The sequence below is a fragment of the Sciurus carolinensis genome, chromosome 1, assembly GCF_902686445.1.
Source record: "Sciurus carolinensis chromosome 1, mSciCar1.2, whole genome shotgun sequence".
NCBI lineage: Eukaryota > Metazoa > Chordata > Mammalia > Rodentia > Sciuridae > Sciurus > Sciurus carolinensis.
In genome coordinates, this window is record NC_062213.1 from 90,024,610 (window position 1) to 90,045,191 (window position 20,582).

The 20,582-nt window shown below is 42.6% G+C and overlaps 1 protein-coding gene across 1 annotated transcript in view; it reads left to right on the forward strand.

The window, feature by feature from the left end:
• Kcnj10 (potassium inwardly rectifying channel subfamily J member 10) overlaps positions 1 to 19,167 on the forward strand; it is a 32,090-nt gene extending 12,923 nt beyond the window's left edge. Inside the window, exon 2 of the mRNA XM_047527264.1 lies at positions 14,943 to 19,167. Coding sequence (XP_047383220.1) covers positions 14,943 to 16,082 — 1,140 coding nt within the window. The 3' untranslated portion in view covers positions 16,083 to 19,167. The remainder of the gene's footprint in view (positions 1 to 14,942) is intronic.
• The last annotated feature ends 1,415 nt before the right edge of the window (positions 19,168 to 20,582 follow it).

Consider the following 20,582-nt stretch of genomic DNA (forward strand, 5'->3'; position numbering starts at 1 on the left):
TTTGGGGACAGGTGGGATGGCAGGGGCCAGAGGACAGTAACTGAGGGACTTAGCCCTGTTCAGGATCCTCACCACATGTGTTTCCCACCTCTTGACAGGTTGATGAGGAAGCCTCATCCTGGGAATGATAGGAAGGTGGGAAGAAAGAGCAGTGAGTCTGAAACTTCCTCAAATTATGTGACAGTAGTAAATCCTATTCTACAAATACTGTTACTCTAGAGAAAACAGAAATAAGGCAGGGAGTTAGCTTGAGCATCATTAAGTCCACTGGGGTCTAGAGAAGCAATGTAAACAAAAATTTCATGGGACTTGGAGATAGAAGTTCTGTTTTGCTATTAAATAAATGTTGACAAGTTACCCTACCTCTGTGAGTCTTAGTTTCCTTAATTCCATAGTGTTTTCTCTTTATTTCCAAAGTAGTATAATAATATCCTTATTTCCATAGGGCCTTACAGATTTCACATACTTTATTTACATCAAGTAATCCTTCACACACACATGAAGTTTTATAGCCTCCTTAGATGAAGAAATCTAGAGAGATTAAGAGATTGACTGAAGTTCCCTTATCTGGTACATGACATAGACCAGGGTGACAAATAGTGGCAAAGAAAAATAGATAGGGACTTTCGGCTGTGACCCAGTCATGCCAGGATAACAAATATTTTTCATTTGTTAGGCTCATTCTGTTTGATTGGAAATGGTTTTTGCTGTGTTAAGAAAGATTCTGAGGCTCAGTTAGAAAAAAGTACTGCGATGAACTAGTTGGATCAGCTAAGGGGTGGGAATGAATGGTAATACATGTGCTGCATAGTTACCATACCTAGTTTAGGATCACCAGGAGATTTCATGTCTAAGTCCATTTTCTATTCTAAACAATTAGATTAAATTCAAAAGTATCAGTTAAAATTCAAAGGCAGTCTCTGCCTTCAAAAACAATCTCTTGAGAAGGAAAAAGGATGGTGTAGTAAAATGTCCCAGGAGTGTAGAGATAGATTAAATATTTTTATCTGGGAACCAGGGAAAGGCTTCAGGCAGAGAAGATTTTGGAACTGTTCCTTGAAGAATACATAGGATTTTAGATGGAAGAAAGGGGGCATGGAGGGGAGCTGGGAGGACAGGGATAGGCATTCTAGGTGGGGAGGGCTGTAGGAGCAAAGGCATGGGGCAGGCAAGTAGAGTATGGACCATGTTCTCTTTGGCTAGAATCTGGGGATGTAAGCAGAAGGAGCAAAAGTGAAAAGTGAGGTGGAGTCAGATGGTGAAGGATTCTGAATACTATGTCAAGCCACTTGGGTCTCATCTCTTTTGTGATGAGACCCAAGTGGCTTGACAAGTTGGAGTGGAGTGATGGGATCAGAGTGTGTTGTAGAAAGGTACTGTGGTAGCCAAAGGACTGGGGGTGAGGAAGGTGAGCCTGGGGCAGGACCATGAGGTTATTCCAACATTTCAGGTGAAAGAGAATATGAGGGTGATCTAGGGTAGCCTCAAAGAACATGGAGAGATGCCTGCAAGGGCATAATTGATAAGATCCAGTGATTAACTGAACAAGGGGCAGAAGGGATATTTGGAGGGATGCTAAGGTTTTGAGCTTGGGCGCTGAATGGGCATAAATTCTGTGAACAAGAAGGGTAACACAAAAGAGACTCGTGAGGAGAGAGGACATGGGACTGAACATGTTAAAATTGGAAGGTCCCAGAAAGAGGGAGCCTGTACACACAGGGTAGAGGTGAGGTGGAATCCATGGGAGTGGCTGAAACAGTTGAAGAAGGGAGGATAGAGGGGTTAGGACAGATGCCTGAAAAAAAACAACAATGATGTGGCAAAGGGGAGACCACAGCAAAACAGACCCATCAAAAGTCAAAAAAGGCCAATCTTCTTATCATTTTGGAGACTCTCCACACACTTGGTGCTTCATGACTCATGAAGAGTTTTTTCATGCACGATCTCATTTAATTCTCCCAACACCTCTGTATTATTAGGACATTTTTGTAGATTAAGAAATGGAAACTAAGAGACTTAAATGATTTGCCCCAAATCCCAAAACCTAGACTAGCCTTAGCGGTCTACAAAATCAGTGAATTCCCACCTCACTGCAGTAGAAGCCAAATTTACCAAGTCAGTAATGGATAGGATGATCTTGGTGACCCAGGCAGGAAATGGCAAGCTCAAGGCCAGCCTGGGTAACTCAGTGAGACTCTGTCTCAAAAAATAAAAAGGGCTGGGGGTGTAAAGCAGTGGTTAAGCACCCAGTGGTTCATTCACCAGCAAGAAGAAGAAAAATGACCTGACTGGTCGTTGATCTCAAATGCTGCTGTGGAGGGATTTAATGATTGGAAAGTCAGTTGTGACCTTGAAGTGAGCTTCCTGTTGCTTTTATTGCCACCCAATGAGACAGTGTGAATCAAATGGAATTATTTTGAATTTGCACAAGGACTTTGTGGGCTGCAAAGCCCCAGATTCTAATGGTGGGTATTACTATTATTTTTATTGTTAGTATTATCAAATTGAAACATTTAATATTACCAATATGAGACTTTTTGGGGGGGGGTACAGGGACTCATACATGCTAGGCAAGCACTCTACCACTGAGTTACATCCCCAGCCCTTAGATCCATTTATTGTTAATTGGCAATTTCATATAGTTTGGCCTAATAGTAAAGGGAGTGGGCTGGGGTATTGGTAGGGGCATTGATGAGCCTCTATGGAAAAGGGCTGGCTGCTCAGGCAAGAGCACTCCATGGGACTGGAGAGCCCTGCCCCCTTGTGGTAGGGAGGTAAATCTTCAGTTTAGGGAGGAGAATGGCAGGTAGCTGTGAAGTTCCTATAAATCTCACCGCCCCTGCCCTCTATCTGTAGTCCTGCCAGTCCCCCTGCTGGAAACTCAGATGAGACTGGGGTGGAGGTGAACTGTCCTGAGGTGCCTTTGTTTGGAATGATACTTCTAATATCTAAACTAGTTGATTGCTTCAATCAGTGTCTTTGGAGAGAAGTTGAACATAGAGACCTCTTATGGAGAACCTCAGAGCCTATACCAAGCCATAAATGATTGCAGATCCAGGGTAGAAGTGACAAATGAAGGAAACCCTGAACAGACATGTCCACTCAGTTCCTCCCTAACCCAGCCCAGACCCTCAGATTTTCCTCAATTCCCTGGGAAACTTTTCAGTATCTTATATCTTACTGATAATAATAGGCTAACAATAGGAGTTATTTCTATATATGCCACTGCTCCCAGCTGAATATTAGCACTGATAAATGATTTTTCTGGCTCTTCAAAGTGAGGAGGGATGGGTTAACATATCCAAGTAGATGTCCTTCTGAGGTGAGGACCCAGATGGAGCCAGGCTAACAGGCTCTCAGATCACTGGAGCTGGGGCTGAGGATGAAGTGGTACAGCATCTGTCCTCAGTTGAACTCTGCACAGTGCCAAGCTCCTCACAAAAGACCAACTCCCTGCAGAGCCCAGGATGTGCAGCCTTCCTGTCCTAGACGATGTTTAGGAGCAGACACCATGACTTGTATCCACTTAGGGAGGAAGTATGCTGGGGATGCTGTGGATGGTTGGGAGAGCAGGTGCACAAAGAGGCAGTGTGCCACAGAAGTCATCCTCCCACCCACCCATCAGGAGAAAAGGGGGTCACTGACATGCCACCCTCTGGGCAGTTTTCTGCAAGAACGCTATTCCCTCCTAGAAGGGGACAGAAGGCACTGCCTGGGGATTGGGATGGAGGAAGGGCATTGGTCCCAATCAACTTACAATGACTGGCAGGGGTGGTGCCTAAATAGAGAACATCTGACATGGCCCCATCTCTTTGTCCCTCCCTCTCTTGGACTGGAAAACACACAGGAGGGTCAGAAGGGTCAGGCACAGGTCACAGACTCCCAGGAAATGCTTTGAAGGCTTTTATCCTTTCTTTTGATCAAACTATGAGAACTTTCCAAACGTTGACACAAGGGAAGAAAAGCCTATTCTTTCTCAGCCCAGAGCCTTGGTGTCAGGCTGGGGCCAGAGGATGGGAGGGCCAAGGGGAAGGAGACTCGAGGGTGGGAGACAGAGGCAGCAGTGACCCAGCTGGAAAGTCAGGCCTCTGGACACACACACTGCCCTCTTTTTCCCCACCTCAAGATTTGTGTGCATCTGGCTCCATTTCTATTTGTTTATTTTCCTTGGGGCAGAACGGGAGGGAGATTGATGAATAAAGACATTAAGTTTGAAAAGAACCCCAAACCCAACCCCATTCTTCTTCTAACCTTGAGAGCTTACATAATCCTGTGAGCTTTTCTTATTGCCCTTCCTCTTATACCCAAACCTCCTTCCTCTTCTCTTCCCCCTTCTCTCATTAAGAACATTTGAAAGGAGCTCCGATGTATCTCAGTGGTAGAGCTTCCTGCCTAGCATGTATGAAGCCCACAGGGTTTAAATCAGTACCACCACCATCAATTAAAAAAATACATTTGGAAACCTGGAAATGCATCTTTTCAGATCCTAGTGCAGCTGATCTCTTTCTGGAGGCTTCAAAGCTCACAATTCAAGTGGAACTTGGTATCCAAAAAAGAGATAATACAGTTGATGGAAGGTGGTTGAGTACTTGTTTCCTCCCTCCACCAAGGCCAGTGGGAAGAATGGGCCTGGACCACAGTAGGAGGAAATGACCTTAGTCATCTTCTAACATAGTACCTACAAACTGACCCAACAATGTTTTTTGGATGAAAGAGGAGAGGGAGATTATGCTCTGAAGCAACAGAGATCAGCTGCAGGTACCATACATTAGATGCCCTTGAGATTTGTTTTGGTCTTAAGTAATGTAAATGTCTCATTCTATTCTGTTGTGCATTGCTTGTTTATAAGTATTTATTTATTTATTTCAGTACTGGGGATGGAACTCAGGGGCACTCTGCCACTGATCTATGTCCCAAGTTCTTTTGATTTTTTATTTTGAGCCAAGGTCTTGATAAGTTGCCCAGGCTGGCTTTGAACTTGTGATCCTCCTGCCTCAGCTTCCCCAGTAGCTGGGATTACAGGTGTGATCTACTTTGTTTGGCACTTGTGTATGTTAACATGTTGTTTTCCCTTAAGATTTTTAACATTGATATCTGAGGAAAATATGCTAGAATGAATCTTGCAGCTCTAGAGCCTCCTGTGCAAGGGTGTGTGCTCTACTTGGAGAAGTAAGGAACTCATATGACCTTCTTCCATGAAAAACATGAAGTCAAGAGGATTAGGGACTTTCCCAAGTTCACAGCAAGTCAGTAGCAGAGTTGAGACTGGCTCCAGAGTCTCTTGCATCTCAGTGCAGTGTACTTTCTTCCTGGTAACACTTGCTGCCCCTTGTTGTTGGGTCTTGTTTTATACATCTTTGTGCCTGATTCTCTTACTCATCTCCAGAATACTATGCATGGACACATACCTGGCTCAACTGTGTAAGATAAGTGTGAGTTTGGAGACAGCCTAGCCTCAAGTTTTGAGACTGAGGGCTCAAAACCCTTCTGCCTGTGCATAGGACTCTCCCAACACAAAGCACTTGGATATGGTGACTGATTCTGGGACAGAGTGAGCTGGTACTATCTATAACCTCTCTCTCTATCTATGTCTCTTTCTCTCTTCTTCCTTCTATCCTCTGCCTCCGCCCCCTCCTGTGCTAACAATTGAACCCAGGGGTGTTCTGTCACTGAGATATATCCCCAGCCTTTTTTATTTTTTTTAGACAGGGTCTCACTAAGTTACTGGGCTTGAACTTGTGATCCTCCTGCCTCAGCCTCCCACCACACCTGGCATAATTCCCTATTTCTATCTACCCAACAGTGACCGATTCAGAAATACCTTCCAATCTAAAATAATTAGACGAGTTAATTACCATGGTGGGCATTCCTCCTATTTTCTTGGAAAACTGCCTCCTTTTCTGATCCCATTCCCAAATCCTTCAATCTAGAGACTTTTCCAGAGAGAAATAAGGATAATACTCAAGAGGATCTAGGGCTTAGAATATTAATGTGGACAAGTAGGTCCTGGGATGTAAAAGAATAAAGAATTTGAAAACAAGAGTTGAGATTAGCCAGGTGTGGTGGTGCATGTCTGTAATTCCAGTGTCTTGGGAGGCTAAGGCAAGATTGCAAGTTTGAGGCCAGCCTGGGCAATTAAGTAAGGCCCTGTATTAAATTAAAAATAAAAAGAGTGGCAGAGTGTCCTTGGGTCTAATCTCTAGTACCAAAAATAAGTAAGAAAGTAAATAAATAAATAAGAGAGTTGGGATTAGATGGGCAGAATAGTATTATTTCTCCATGCAGAGCATCCCTGGGTTTAATCTCCAGTACCAAAAGTAAGTAAATATATTAATAAAAGGAAAGAGTTGAGATTAGATGGATAGAATTGTATTATTTCTCCATATCACCATCTTTAAAAAGTCAGACCTGTAGGATGGAGGCTGGAGAAACTATGAGAAGAAGGATGATACAGAAAGATATGTAGAGAATGGAAAGACAACAAGGAAGGTAAAAAGGAGAACAGAAGGGGCAAACACTTTAGTAACAGCCAGGATGAAATGTAAGACCGGGCAAATGGGGCAACATAAAATAGCAGAGATGAGAAAAGAATGGAAAGCACAAGACACAGAAATGGGGGAAAGGGATAAAAACGTGGAACAGCCTGAAAAAGCAGCCACTAAGAAAGAGTATTGCCTCCAACCACCAGATGCATCATGTTGGAAATCATTGCTAGTGTTCTTTTCCCACTCCGCCCCCCAGTACTGGGGATTGAATCTAGGGACTCTCTACCACTGACCCACATCCCTAACCCTTTTCCTTTTTTATTTCAAGATACAGTCTCACTGAGTTACCCAGGCTGGCCTCCAACTTGTGATTTTCCTGCCTCAGCCTCCTAAGTAGCTGGGATTACAGGCATGCACCATCATACCCAGCTAACATTGCTAGTGATTATTTTCTTACCTGTTAGTCTCCTGTCAATCACCTAATGTCCTCTTCTCCAGTTGTGGAATGTTGGGTTTGATCAATGAAGGAAAATTCACTATAATATTAATATGAAGCTACAGAGAAAAAAATTTGAAACCTGATCAGAACCAGGTACAAATCCTAGTTCTGCTACCTAGAAGCTGTGTACTCTGGCTTTCTGTACTGCAATTTACTCATCAGTATTTTAAAGATTGTAAGACATGCTTTACAGAATACTTGCAAAGATGAAATGTGAAGTGTTAGTATAAAGTAGGCATTCAGTAAATTACAGTGCCCATCATTCCTTCCATATCCTTGAAATAAACATCTGAAAGAGGTGGTCAAAAAAAGAAAGTCATCTAGTGTTTCTGTGAGAGGATGTCCAGCACCCTTGACTGAGCCCTGTAGGAAAAGTGACAAGGGAGCTATGGTTCCACACCCATGCTGTGGCTACTACCCAACGTTAAAAGCATGAAGTAGGCTACAAAGCAGGAGGGTGTTGTGGGATCAGATCTCATCATTGTTTTTCCAGTTTGTCCTATTAAGGTCTTTCCTATGCTCTCCATGTGTCAATCGAATGGCTTCTTATTCCCTGACTAGCCCTGGATTTCCTCAATGTTATATCTTTTCCTCATATGCTTCTTTCATTGGAAGGTCATTCTCCTTGACCCTCCCCTACAAACCCCAATCTCCAAATCTTGCCTATTTTTCAGGCCCAGTCCCAATGTCACCTTTCTCCATGGTCTTCCCTGAGTGAGGCCATCGGGTAAGGAAGAAAAATATCAGCGTATGACTTTTACTTACTAAATAGTTTCTTGGTCTGAATGGGGACAATGAAATTCTTATAGGATTTTTTGGGGGAATTACATGAGTTAACAATAAAAGAGAAAACCAATTGACTCCAGTACCTAGCACATAATAGGCGCTCAGTTAATACATATTAGTTACCTCCCCAACCCTGATTCCTTAAGCTAGGTGTCACCTTGCTTTTCACTGATACCTTTTATATGGCACTTATGACTCCCTGTCTGTTTTATGGTCACTTCCTTTATCAGCTTGGAAGGAGTTTATGGACTGAACCTTATGTGATCCATCTCAATAATTTCAGTGCTTTGTTTAGAATCTGGCACCCACTAGATGCTAAAATATACTTATTATATATGAATGCATGAAAACACAACTCAAACTGCACATGGTGGGCAACATCATCACACATGAAAACCTTTGGTTTTAGTATTTCTAATTAGTTATCTGGGATTTCCATGTGTACATGAAAAAAGAGAAACATCACAAGACAAATCAAGAGAAGATACAAACAAGAAGGGGGAACAAAAAGCTCCAAAGGTTCTAGGACAGAGTGAAGTTCCATCCTTTCTATCTAGGACAAAAGCTTGCAAATGTCCTCAGTCCTACTATGAGGACAGAGTCCCTTCCAGTTCTCCTAGGTTAACCCCTATGCTGGAGGGGTTTGGAGCCCCTTCTTCTCATTAATTCACTCATAAGATACTTCCTGAGCCCTTACTATGTGCCATATATTGTGCTAATTGTTAGGATAACCAAGATATATTATTCCTAGAGTCTTCTTTCAATAAGCTTATTTGAAGTAGAAGAAAAATGATGTGACATGTACCAAGAGATGTGCCTTAAAGGGTATTGATGTGTATAAATGTACATTCATGGAAACTCAGAAAATGGAACTATAACTTAAAGCTGTGGGTATAAGAGAAGGCTTCATGGAAGAGGGATCATTTGAACTGGGTTCAGAGGCTAAGAAGATGGAAAAGCATGAACAATCATGTGAAGGCAGGTAAGAAGGGAGTGGGGAGTTTTTGGTTTCCTCTGATTTGTGCCAGAGGCAAGAAGTGGTAGGGAATAAGTTTGGAAATGAGGTTTTGGATCAGATCACAGAAGGTCCTAGATGCCAGCCTGAGTTTGGCCTCTCGTTGATAGATAATAAGGATACATTAAAGTTTTTTTGAGCTGGGGAAAGAACTGAGACCATTATAGTGTAAAGAAAAGTGGAAGGGTTGGAGAACTAGTAGACCTGAGCATGAGTCCAGTTCCACCATGTACCCATTCACATCACCTCACTGAGTCTTAATTTCCCTGTTAATAGAATAGGATCTATGGTCTTAATATCTCCTAGGTAAGCCATGAGAATAAAATGTAAAAGTGCTTTGCCAAGTACTTGATAAATGTTCGTTGATTCATGTTCAGAGGCGTAACTGAAGAAGAGTAATTCAGTGGCAAAGTAGGATGAATCTGAGGAGAGAAAGGATGGAGAAGGCTATGCAGTGATTCAGACAATAGATATGAAAGACCCAAAGGATGTCAATGAAATGAAGGGAGGAGGCACAAGGACTATATCCACAGTACATGGCATTAGGTGAATGTTAAGTGAGGAGGGAGGAGAGCGTGAGATGATCCCAAGACTTTGTGGCTATGCGGGAGGAAAAGGGCATCTTTAATGATTTAGGGAATAAAAGAGGAGAATGTATAGGAGAAGAAAGAGAATTTGTTCATATTTGGAAATGATGCATTTAGTATGTCTCCCAAAGCTCTTTACAGTTGAGTTGCTCTTGCTGCAGAGAAAACAAATACTACTCTTTTCTTGGGGTCCCTTATTCCAACCTGGAATGGGGCAACTTTTCCCCGCCCTTCTGCCTACTCTCCTGGGAGGGGCTTGAGGCATCTTCTCTAGTCACACAATTTAGCATAATCAACTCCAGTGCCCCATAGTAACTTAAAAGATACACCACCCCACTGCAAAAGGACAGATGAGGGCTGGCACTGATGTCTAGGGGCTTTCTTTCTCCCACCTTCTAAAAAAGAATTTGTAAGCCTCTGCAGCATTAGTGAAGCCTATGTAAATTTGGGTCCCCTCCCATAGTGCCATGGCCATTAGGTATCTCCTGAGAGGTGAACCAAGGCTGCTACCTTACTCACTCTGGGCAAGCCGAGGTTTTCAGTCATCCCTTCACTCAGCCTTTCTTAATACACTGTACTTGGTTCTAGGAAAACAGATGCAAGGCATAGTTAGTCTGTGGCATAGTCAGTCTGTGGCCTTAAATTAAGAGACCACAGATAGTAAACACACATTTCAAAGCACTATGGTGCTGTAAAATGGTAATATGTAAAGAACATGCTTAGTAAACTCATGTTGGGGTGGGGTGGGAGGAAGCCCAGAGAAGATTTTCTCTGAGGATAGGGAAGGCTTCCAAGAGCAACTAATTCTTACTTGAGTTGGATTTTAAAAGGTAAGCAAGAGGTCATCAGGTAGGCATAGAGCTGGGCAGTATGAAAGCAGGTTCAAAGGTAGAAAGGATCAGACAGTGAGGTTCTCTATAGAGCTGGAGTCTAGGCATGTGTGCAAGATTGCCAAGTGTAAGACCAATAGGTAGAATAAATCCTTGAATAAGGGCCTTGAATGCTGTGCTAAGAGGCATGAGGTTTACCCTGAAGCAATGGGGGTGAAGAAGGGGTTTGACCAATTTTGGTTAGAAAAGTCACAAGAACCATGTCCTAGATAGGTGCTGTGTCCCATACCTGTAATCCCAGCAACTTGGGAGGTTGAGGCAGGAGGATTACAAATTTGAAGCCAGCCTGGGCAACTTATTGAGACCCTGTCTCAAAATAAAAAATTAAAAGGACTGGAGATAGGGTTCAGTGTCCATGGGCTCAATCCCCAGTACCAACACCGCCCCCCCCCAAAAAAAAAAAAACAATAACAACAAAAGTGTCCATACTCAAGAGCAGTCCTGCACCCAAGAAAGTCTCTGATAAATCCAATAATTCTGGAGAATAAGTGACTTCCAGTTAAAATGAATGAGCTTGCAGGTAACAAAAGACAGCTCTAGGGAGCTTGTAGTACCAAGCAGTAGGTAGAACTAGTGTTTGCTGAAGGAACATGTTGGATATCCTTGTAGGTGTGACTGGCTTTTGTTTTAGGGAAAGAATCATCAGTTCTTAGAGGAGGAAGTTAGGGATGTTCCTGTTTCTGTCTTTTTCACTACTCACAGGCTGGTCTTGACTACCCCTGGTATTTGACTGGGATTGTTTTGGGGGAAAATAGCACCCTCTAGAGGAAGGATGTGTAATTAGGGTGTGGCAGAGACAGATCATAGAACTTTGGCCTGCTTTCTTCCCCAGGGGCTTTGGCCAGTTTGGGGGTGGAGTGTACTGATTGTTTATCTGCTCTGACTCTGGTCACTCTGCAGAACAAAGCAGCTTGGCTGTGGGAGGTGTCACAGCAGCTGGGAGCAGCAGATCACAGCCGGAGGTGGCAGATATAAAGGCTGGCAACAGCAGATACAACATCTGGAGGCGGCAAACACAACAGCCCAGCCTGGGGCAACAAAGAGGCTAGCCAGTAGCCAAAATTTCCAGTGCCAATTAACTGATGACCTTAACACTAGGATCCGAAGCTCCAGGTTCTGTCTTCTCTGTCTCAACTGTGGTCCTTGGTACAAGGAAACATAGGTACCTCCCAAGAGTATGAGATCCATGAAATGAACTTGGGATCCACAGAAGCAGTTGTTACAATTTAAAGGTTCTGAACCAGGAGCCAGGAAACTTGGGTTCAGGTTCCGACTCCATCGCTCATCTGTTTGAGGCAAATATCTCTAAGCCTTAGTTTCTAATGATGTCTACTACCTTGTGGTGTGAGAACAAATTACATATTTTATAAACTTTAAAGTAATAACTAATCATAGGCTATTATATTGAAAATGATAAACAAGCCTTTCCTTGAGCCCTAAGAGTTTTCACTCTCCCTGATATGCAGAATCTCCCTTCAATCCCTGAATGTCACCACAGAAAGACAGGGGTAGTTGGGTGTGATGAAGTACATTTATAATCCCAGGAGGATAAGTTCAGGCTAGCTTCAGCAATTTAGTGAGACTCTATATCAAAATTCAAAAATAAAAAGGCTGGGGATGTAGCTCAGTGGTAAAGTGCTTCTGGATCAGAAGCAGGGAAGAGACAGGCATCCTGATCCTCCATGAGTGCGGTCAAAGCTTAACGACAATCTTTAACCCCTATCTCAAACTTTAATCTTCTATATAGGATCCTAGTAAAGTGCCAGTCCAAACCATCTTTGCACACTGTCAGGGTCAGGGCACCATCCACCTTTCAAGGGACTTTACACATTTGGATTGTCCTGATCCTTACAGTGTCCTCTGTAATAACAGTTTGGAAGCTTTCTCCCTGTAATGTGAACTCACTGATGCTGGTTGTTCCACCTGGAGCTCAGGGAACTAGCTAGCCCAAACCTATATTCACGTAATAGCCCTTCAAGCCAAATATTGGCACACGTTTATTATATCCTTACCTTGTCTCTATTCCTTCAACTATTTGCCATGTGATCTGGTTCTGAATCTTTTCATATCCTGATTGCTCCTTGAGACTCTATACTGCAGGTGTGGGATGAAAGAAGTAGAGCAGAATCAACTACTTTCTTATTCTAGAGACTTTGAAGTAGTTTAAGACTGTATTGCTTTTCTTTTTTTGGCAACCAGAAATAACTTATACTGGCTTATTTTCTGCTAAAATATTTAATTATTTTTTTCATGGCACTACTAGCTAAGTTACACCTTCCCTATACTGAACTTGTTCAGGTAATTTTTGGACCCAAGTATTTAATCCAGCATTTATCCTTTTTGTTACTTGGCTCACTCATCTGGCTCTTCTGAGATCTTAATTCTGTCCAGCCCTTGCATTTGCAATCCATCCCAGCTTTGTGTCATCCACATAATTGATAGCCATGGTGTTCTCTGGTTTTGAATGAAATTAGTGTTTAGAACATTGAATAGGGCAAGACAAAAGATAAAGCTCTTTGGTACATCAATAGAAAGCTAATTCTAGACCATGATGGTCCACTCATCAGAACAACTAATTTTTTACTTTTAAGTCACCTAATGAGATTATCCTTCTTTCATTCTCTCTTATCCTCCCGATAAGACATAATGATATAGATTTTGTCAAAAGATCTTGCTGAAGTTTAGGCACACTTTATTGCACTTCTCTGATTTGTAAATTTAACAATAATTTAATTTAATTTAATTTCCTTATCATAGAAGGAAATTAAGTTATTTTGATGCATTTTGTTTTTTGGAAACTCACACTGTCCTATTAATAACTTTCTTTCTCCCATTCTTAGAATCTGAAAATCGTATTCAAGAGTCTTGCCCAGGATCAATATTTTATTTGTCTATAGTTGGCAAAGCATACCTCATTTTTCTTTTGAAAATTAAAATCACATTTATTCATCTCTAACTCTCAATTCCTCTGTTCTCTAATATTTCCCAGAGTCTCTTATGGAGGTTTTACAACTTCTTTTCAAGAGTTCAAGGATCAAATTAAGAAGGTTGATGTGTGAACTCTAAAATGGAATATATGCACAGGCATTGTGGTGGTTGTTTGTTATCATTAGTACCACTGAGTACTAAATAGGGTTGACTTTGGGCTCTAAATGGGAATTCTCCAAACTTCAGAGTTGTAGAGTTTGTTTTTTTTTTTTTTTCCCTTCACAGTAGCCAAAGACATTGAGCAGTCAATAGTAAATAGCAATCAAATCTGGTTAAGTAGTATTTTCAGGTAGATAAAATTTCAAATGGCCTGTGGACTGGTAAATGGGCATCCTGGCTGCTTGTGAACATTAAGTCATAGACTTTTCATCCATTGGTGAATTTTCCAGGGAGGGGAGAACCGAAATATGAAGAATGATAAAATGCAACAGCTCAGGCTTACTTTTTAAATACCTTTATTTATTTTTATGTGGTGCTGAGGATTGAAGCCAGTGCCTCACACATGGTAGGCAAGAAATCTATCACTGAGCCACAATCCCAGCCCCAGCTCAGACTTTTGAAATGGAGAATGATGGGCCTCTATGACCTCCAAAAAGGGTCAAACTCCCCAGAGATCACTCTATTCCTTCCAAGAAGATCAGGTTCATCAACTCCAGAGTTCAAGGGCTCAAGTGAATTTTTCTCAGCTGGAAAAGTACAAGTTACTCTTTGGGCAAGGATGCCAGGCACCTTGTATTAAGTGAACTGTCTCCTATTTCAGATCTTTGTTCCACTTTCTACTATCAGGGAAAAAGCAATCCTGAATCTGAGCCTGTGCAGACATAGCCACTAATATACCCTTGTAATTCTCCTGCTTCACTGTCAACACAATTTTGCTACTTACATTCTGGCCTTCCTGCCCATCCTTGGGGAAATGTTCCAAGGCTACCAAGAAGCTTCGGTATGTTGTCCCTCTTCACTGCTTATTGCTTTTTGCTCAAGTCCTGTCTGTGCTCTTTCTAACAACTGAGACCCTAACCCAGACCTAATTTCCCCAGACGATGCAAATATATGATGATAATAAATGAAATGGGCTGGGTACTTGGAGAACATCCTGGAGGGTAGAAGAATGGGCAGTTTCTGCTATTTCCTCATTCAGATCTTAGAATCACAAGTAGTTATTAACTTGGAACTAGGAGAGAGAAAGGAAAAACTAAGGGTATATGTGTATGTTATCGGGATTGGCCTGGAAGGCTTTCAATGGGCTAGTCTTTCTTGCCTTATGATAGATATTTGTGAGGATAGGGAGGGATCCTATTTCAAAATTAGATTGCACAAAACTGGTTTTGTGGTGCATTGAGATCAGTAGAGCCTTCATTAGTCTTTCCCACTTTCAAGGAATCATGAACTTATTACTCTTTATTCTTCACCTCTCCTCATTTAAAAATTACAAATATTAGATTGTTGCAATTATTTGCTTATTGAACTTGTAACTTCCTCTTTAGGTTTCAAGTTTTTAGATGCCTTTCACATCTTTGAGTCATTAGCACCTTGCACAATGGCTGCTATACACCAAATGCTTAATAAATATTTGCTAATAAAAGAACAAGTAAGTGGGGCCAAAATGAATGTCAATGCCTCCTTCTCATTAGGTGGTGTCTACCAGTTAGCTGGATTTCAACAATAACCTTTCTACTGTCTTGTCCCCTCTAGATGACATCAGTTGCCAAGGTGTATTACAGCCAGACCACTCAGACAGAAAGCCGGCCCCTAGTGGGCCCACCTATACGACGGCGGAGAGTCCTCACAAAAGATGGTCGCAGCAATGTGAGAATGGAACACATTGCTGACAAGCGCTTCCTCTACCTCAAGGACTTATGGACAACCTTCATCGACATGCAGTGGCGCTACAAGCTCCTGCTCTTCTCTGCAACCTTTGCAGGCACCTGGTTCCTCTTTGGTGTTGTATGGTATCTGGTGGCTGTGGCCCACGGGGACCTACTGGAACTGGGTCCCCCTGCCAACCACACCCCTTGTGTGGTACAGGTACACACACTCACTGGAGCCTTCCTCTTCTCCCTTGAGTCCCAGACCACGATTGGCTATGGGTTCCGCTACATCAGTGAGGAGTGCCCGCTGGCCATTGTGCTTCTTATTGCCCAACTGGTGCTCACCACCATCTTGGAAATCTTCATCACAGGTACTTTCCTGGCGAAGATTGCCCGACCCAAGAAGCGTGCAGAAACCATTCGTTTCAGCCAGCATGCAGTCGTAGCCTCCCACAATGGGAAGCCCTGCCTTATGATCCGGGTTGCCAATATGCGTAAGAGCCTCCTCATTGGCTGCCAGGTGACAGGAAAACTGCTTCAGACTCATCAAACCAAGGAGGGTGAGAACATTCGGCTCAATCAGGTCAACGTGACTTTCCAAGTAGACACAGCCTCCGACAGCCCCTTCCTCATTCTGCCCCTTACCTTCTACCATGTGGTAGATGAGACCAGTCCCTTGAAAGATCTCCCCCTTCGTAGTGGTGAAGGTGACTTTGAGCTGGTGCTGATCCTAAGTGGTACAGTGGAATCCACAAGTGCCACCTGCCAGGTGCGCACTTCCTACCTGCCTGAGGAGATTCTTTGGGGTTATGAGTTCACACCTGCCATCTCACTGTCAGCCAGTGGCAAATATATAGCTGACTTCAGCCTTTTTGACCAGGTTGTGAAAGTGGCCCCTCCTAGTGGCCTCCGTGACAGCACTGTACGCTATGGAGACCCTGAAAAGCTCAAGTTGGAGGAGTCATTAAGGGAGCAAGCTGAGAAGGAGGGCAGTGCCCTAAGTGTGCGCATCAGCAACGTCTGATGGTCTGTTCCCACCTCCCCAGCCCTCTGGTCTCTTTTCCTCTTTCGATGCCCTGGGCAAGGGATACTACCTAGGGTCACTGGAGAGTTCCAGAAGCATCCATCCTCCACTCTCCCTTCTTCAACACAGAGGCCTGTTGGAAGTCTGGGCCAACTGGAGTTCAAGTTTTCCTCCCTTTGTCCCCCTTCACCTCCCCCTGCTTCTACCCCAATGCACACAACTCCCTTACACCAGGATGGGTGAAGGAAAGGGAAGATTAGGTTGAATTGGCTTAAAAGGCCTCAGCCATGCTTGGAGACTTACATTAGAAGGACCATGTGGTTGGATGGATAGACTCTGCCCATCTTCTGCCACCACAAGTGTTTGTTGACTTGAGGTTGGAGCCCTCTCCATCTGTTTCTGTCTAGCCAGTTCCTTAAGGAAAGAATATCTCTAATGGTCACTTTGTAGTCTGTGCTCTCAGAAATACAGGAATCTGAAATCAGTGTATCCTGGGGATTCTACCAACCTCTATTGAAAGCAACTAGTTTGTCATGGTGTATTTAATTTTTGTTGGTAACTTTGGGTCATAACCTGGGCCCTTGGTCCCTACCATTTTCTCCTTTCTAGTTCTCAAGTGGACACTCTTAGGATAACCAGTTCTCTCAGTTTCTATTCCCAGAGAATCAAGAGTAACTCAAGAAACATATACAGTCATGACCCCCACACCTGCACCCATCCTGGATTCTAAATCTTCAGTGCTGGAGCTCTTGTCTAAAACTCTGAACCTATCCACCAGGTAGCCCTGGGAAAATTTGTTTCCCTGTATTCTGTGAATGGGAGGATCCTAGCCAATATGTTCCCTTGAATAAGTTCAGTAACCAAACCCCATGAAAAGGCCTGAAAATGATACTGCAGATTGCACTGTACCTGACTTCTCTTCTTCCTTTCCTGTTCAGCCCAGACCCCTCTTCCCTTAACCCCAAGCCTTTAGTGAAAGAAAGAGAAATGTGAGGGCTTCCCTCTTTTAACACAGATATTCAACTAAAACTAGATCCACAGGGCACAGACTCCTCAGGAAAGTTAAACCAACCACATGGGATGGGTAACTTCTTGGATTTCCACACTGCTGTACAGACCCTCTGGGAATTGGTGATGCTTTGTTGAGGTTTGTGCAGAAGCAGAACTCTGGCTGGCAACTACTATTTTGTTATACCTCCTGGTGTCTTTCTGAAAAGTGCCAGTTATTTCACCAGGCAATGCTGGGAGGGGAGGAAATTATACCCATGATCTCCTACTGAGACTTGGTATAAAAATCATGAAAATCAGCATCAATTCTACTCTCTTCTGCCATGCAGCTAGTTTCAGGCAAGTTAAAAAGCCACTTTAAGAGATGATTCAGGCCATTCCTTATTTCCTGGTGGCAAGTATGGTAGGGGTCCTAGAAGGGCATATAGACACCAGAACTTTCTGTAATATCCCAAATCTTATGAGTGATTTCTGGTCTCATTTACATATAAAGGAACCCTTTCAAAGTTGTTTGGTATAGAATCCCAGTATGAATCAAGTGGCAGTTTATTCAAGGTGAACTTGACCAATTGTTACAAGCTACACACTTAAACAGAGTGTATATGTGCATCTCTGTGCAGAACCTTGCAGAAAATCTCACTCAGTCTTAAGGCTGGACCTATTTCAACTGGCGTATTCCTCTCATATGAATCCCTCCTTGAACTCAACTAACTTTATCTTGAAAATGAAGACCCTTCAGTCTCCACTTACTGTAAACCCCACCATTACTGTCCAGCTCTCATAAAAATAAGAACTAGAAAAACTTGAAAATCTGAAGCAAAGAACAGAAGGCAAGGAGCCAACTTCTGTGCTTTCAACATTATTCAACATTAAACTTATTCGATTTCTTTCAACATGTAAGGACAAAATGTACTGCAGTGTGTGTGTGTGTGTGTGTATGTGTGTGTGTGTGTGTGTGTTCTTATCAATTTGTTCCCCATCTGGTTTCTTCTGCATATTGTTGCTTCCCTCCTGAAGAAGTATTCTCTTCCTGTTCCCCTGCTGCCTATTCTAAGCCCCACCCCGGCTCTCAGATTCCTGAATAACAAGGTACTGAGAACATTTTCTGATTTAATCCTTTTTGAACCTCCTCTGCTATCCCAGGCTTTGCTTTGAGTTGCACTTTAAATCATACTGTCCAATTAATGCAATCTGGCATCTTCTCCAATAAGCCCCTTCTTCCCCAAGGAACAGTTTCTCCCACCCTCAATCCTAAAAGGTTCTTTAGACTTCAGTCTGTCTTCTCTGTTCTGGAATCCTCTTTCGAGGGTTTAGGAAAACATTTGGAAGTAGCTGGGTCTGGAGAGAAATGTGCCCTGTCTACAACAGTCATAGACTTGGAATGTCAGCAGAGTAGTAGGCACAAATGTTAAGGGGGAGATTTCAAAGGTGGGTAAAATAACTGATGGGAAAGGATACCCAGGGTATGAAGATGAGAAAGAATGGGGCTGAAGAACTTAATGAAATCAATGAAACCCTTGAGACTTACTTGGGCTGGCAAACAAGGGATGGGCAGAGACTTGGGGAATTAGGATATGATACATAAGAAAGGTTTATCTAAGGAGAAAAAAGAGGTAATATATAAAGAGAGATATGTATAAAGATGTATATAGGCCCAAATATACTGAATGTACAGAAAGGAAGTATTCAGAGACCTTAAAAAAGGGGGCAGATATTTTTGCCTTGGTTGTGGAGTATGACACCAAATTTTCAGACTTATAGTGATCCTGGTTTCAACATGGAATGAGATGGTTGATGGATTTCAGGTTTTGTGCTGGGAAAGAGAGGGATGGAAGCTCCTTTTCAGAAATAAAGAGGCATCTGTTAATGGTTTTGATGAACCTCTGCTACTGAGAGGATCAGGAAGAGAGGAGCTTGGAGGAAATGGGTGGGAGGAGATACTCTATCCATGGAAATCTAGGAAAATCTACTACTTCAACTGTGCCCGAATCCCCAGCAGCATCCTCCTATTGTAGCACCTTTTAAAATAAATAAAATAAACAAATAAATAAATAAATGCACACATGCTTCCCTTTCATTTTCCTCTCTCAAAGTAGGCTTTATTTTCCCTTCTTGCACAGGGATGGGAGGAGCTGCAGTTCCAGTCCCTAGAATTAAGCTGAGAAGTTGAAAACCCTGGTGTCTGGGAGGGACTAAAGAGTTAATGGGCCCAAGATACTCTCAAAACAGAGACCCAGCCCTCTATATGGCTGCAAATAGCCTAGAGTGAGTGTCATCCATGCCAGAAGCATCCTAGTCCTGGTATTAGCATGGATGGGAATATTTTGGCTTTGATGTTTCTGTATGAAACTGGGGAGGTGGGGCTATCAACTTGCCCTAGGGGATGGTGCAGTTCCATGAGAGGTTTCTGAAATCTCTACACTGTGCTTCACCTCTTTACCCACCCCAGTCCCTGAACTCTGGTTAGTTAATAAGACTGTACAGGGATTTCCCTATGAGGTCTGAGCAGAGGAAGCAAGCCAATCATACTATTGGCACAAACCAGGGACACTGTACCCTCTCCAAGGTTGCCACCTCGGTCCTTTATCCCTGCTAGGTAACCTAGTTTATTTGAAAAATAATACACTACCTATGCTGTAGTTAGCTGGGCCTCCACACTCTGTCCATGGCCAACGCTACCAAAGGAAAAGTATCCAGGGATGGTTTTTCCCATTTACTGTGTTAAAGACCTAAGCTGGCTTGAATTTACATAGGGAAAAAAAGATGGAGATTTCTGTTTATGACTGTTCAAAACAAGCTACTAAATAAAATGGATGAATCTCTTGTTTTAACTCTAGCTTCTTTTAGAAATTTAAACCTATACTATTATTAAGGCCTGAATTCACATATGGAAGAAGAGAGATGAATTGGATGTGCTAGAATTTCTGACCGTGTAGCCAGGTCTTCTGTTGCATTTCTCTCTTGTTTTTTGTTAATGATATAATTCCTTCCACTCTGGTATACACCTTTCCTTATTAACTTTAGGATCCTTTAGCAAATACCTTTTAAATTTGGTTTTAAAAGAGGAGATATAGCTGAGGGTGTAGCTCAGTGGTAGAATGTGTGAGGCTCTGGGTTCAAAACATACAAACAAAAACGAACAAAAGAGCATAAAGGATAAAGGGTTCTAAAAAATTATTAAGACCCAGGGATCTGACTATTGGCTCGGCTTAAACCAGGAAGTCAAGTTGCTCTGTATCCATTTAAGGCCAGTGACCATGAGTCCAATCTTCCTTCCGTGTTACCGTGTAGACTTGTTGACTGGTTTTCCTTATATATCCTCAAGGCTCTATAAGCCAATTACTTTAATCATCAGGCATTTCTTCCCAAATCTCAAAGAAATGGACTTCTCTTCTACCCTTACCTATCACTAGCTTGAAAAAGGCCTGGTTGTAATTATCCAGTCCTGAATTCTCTCAGATGAGAAGCCACAGATTATATAGTCACTGACTC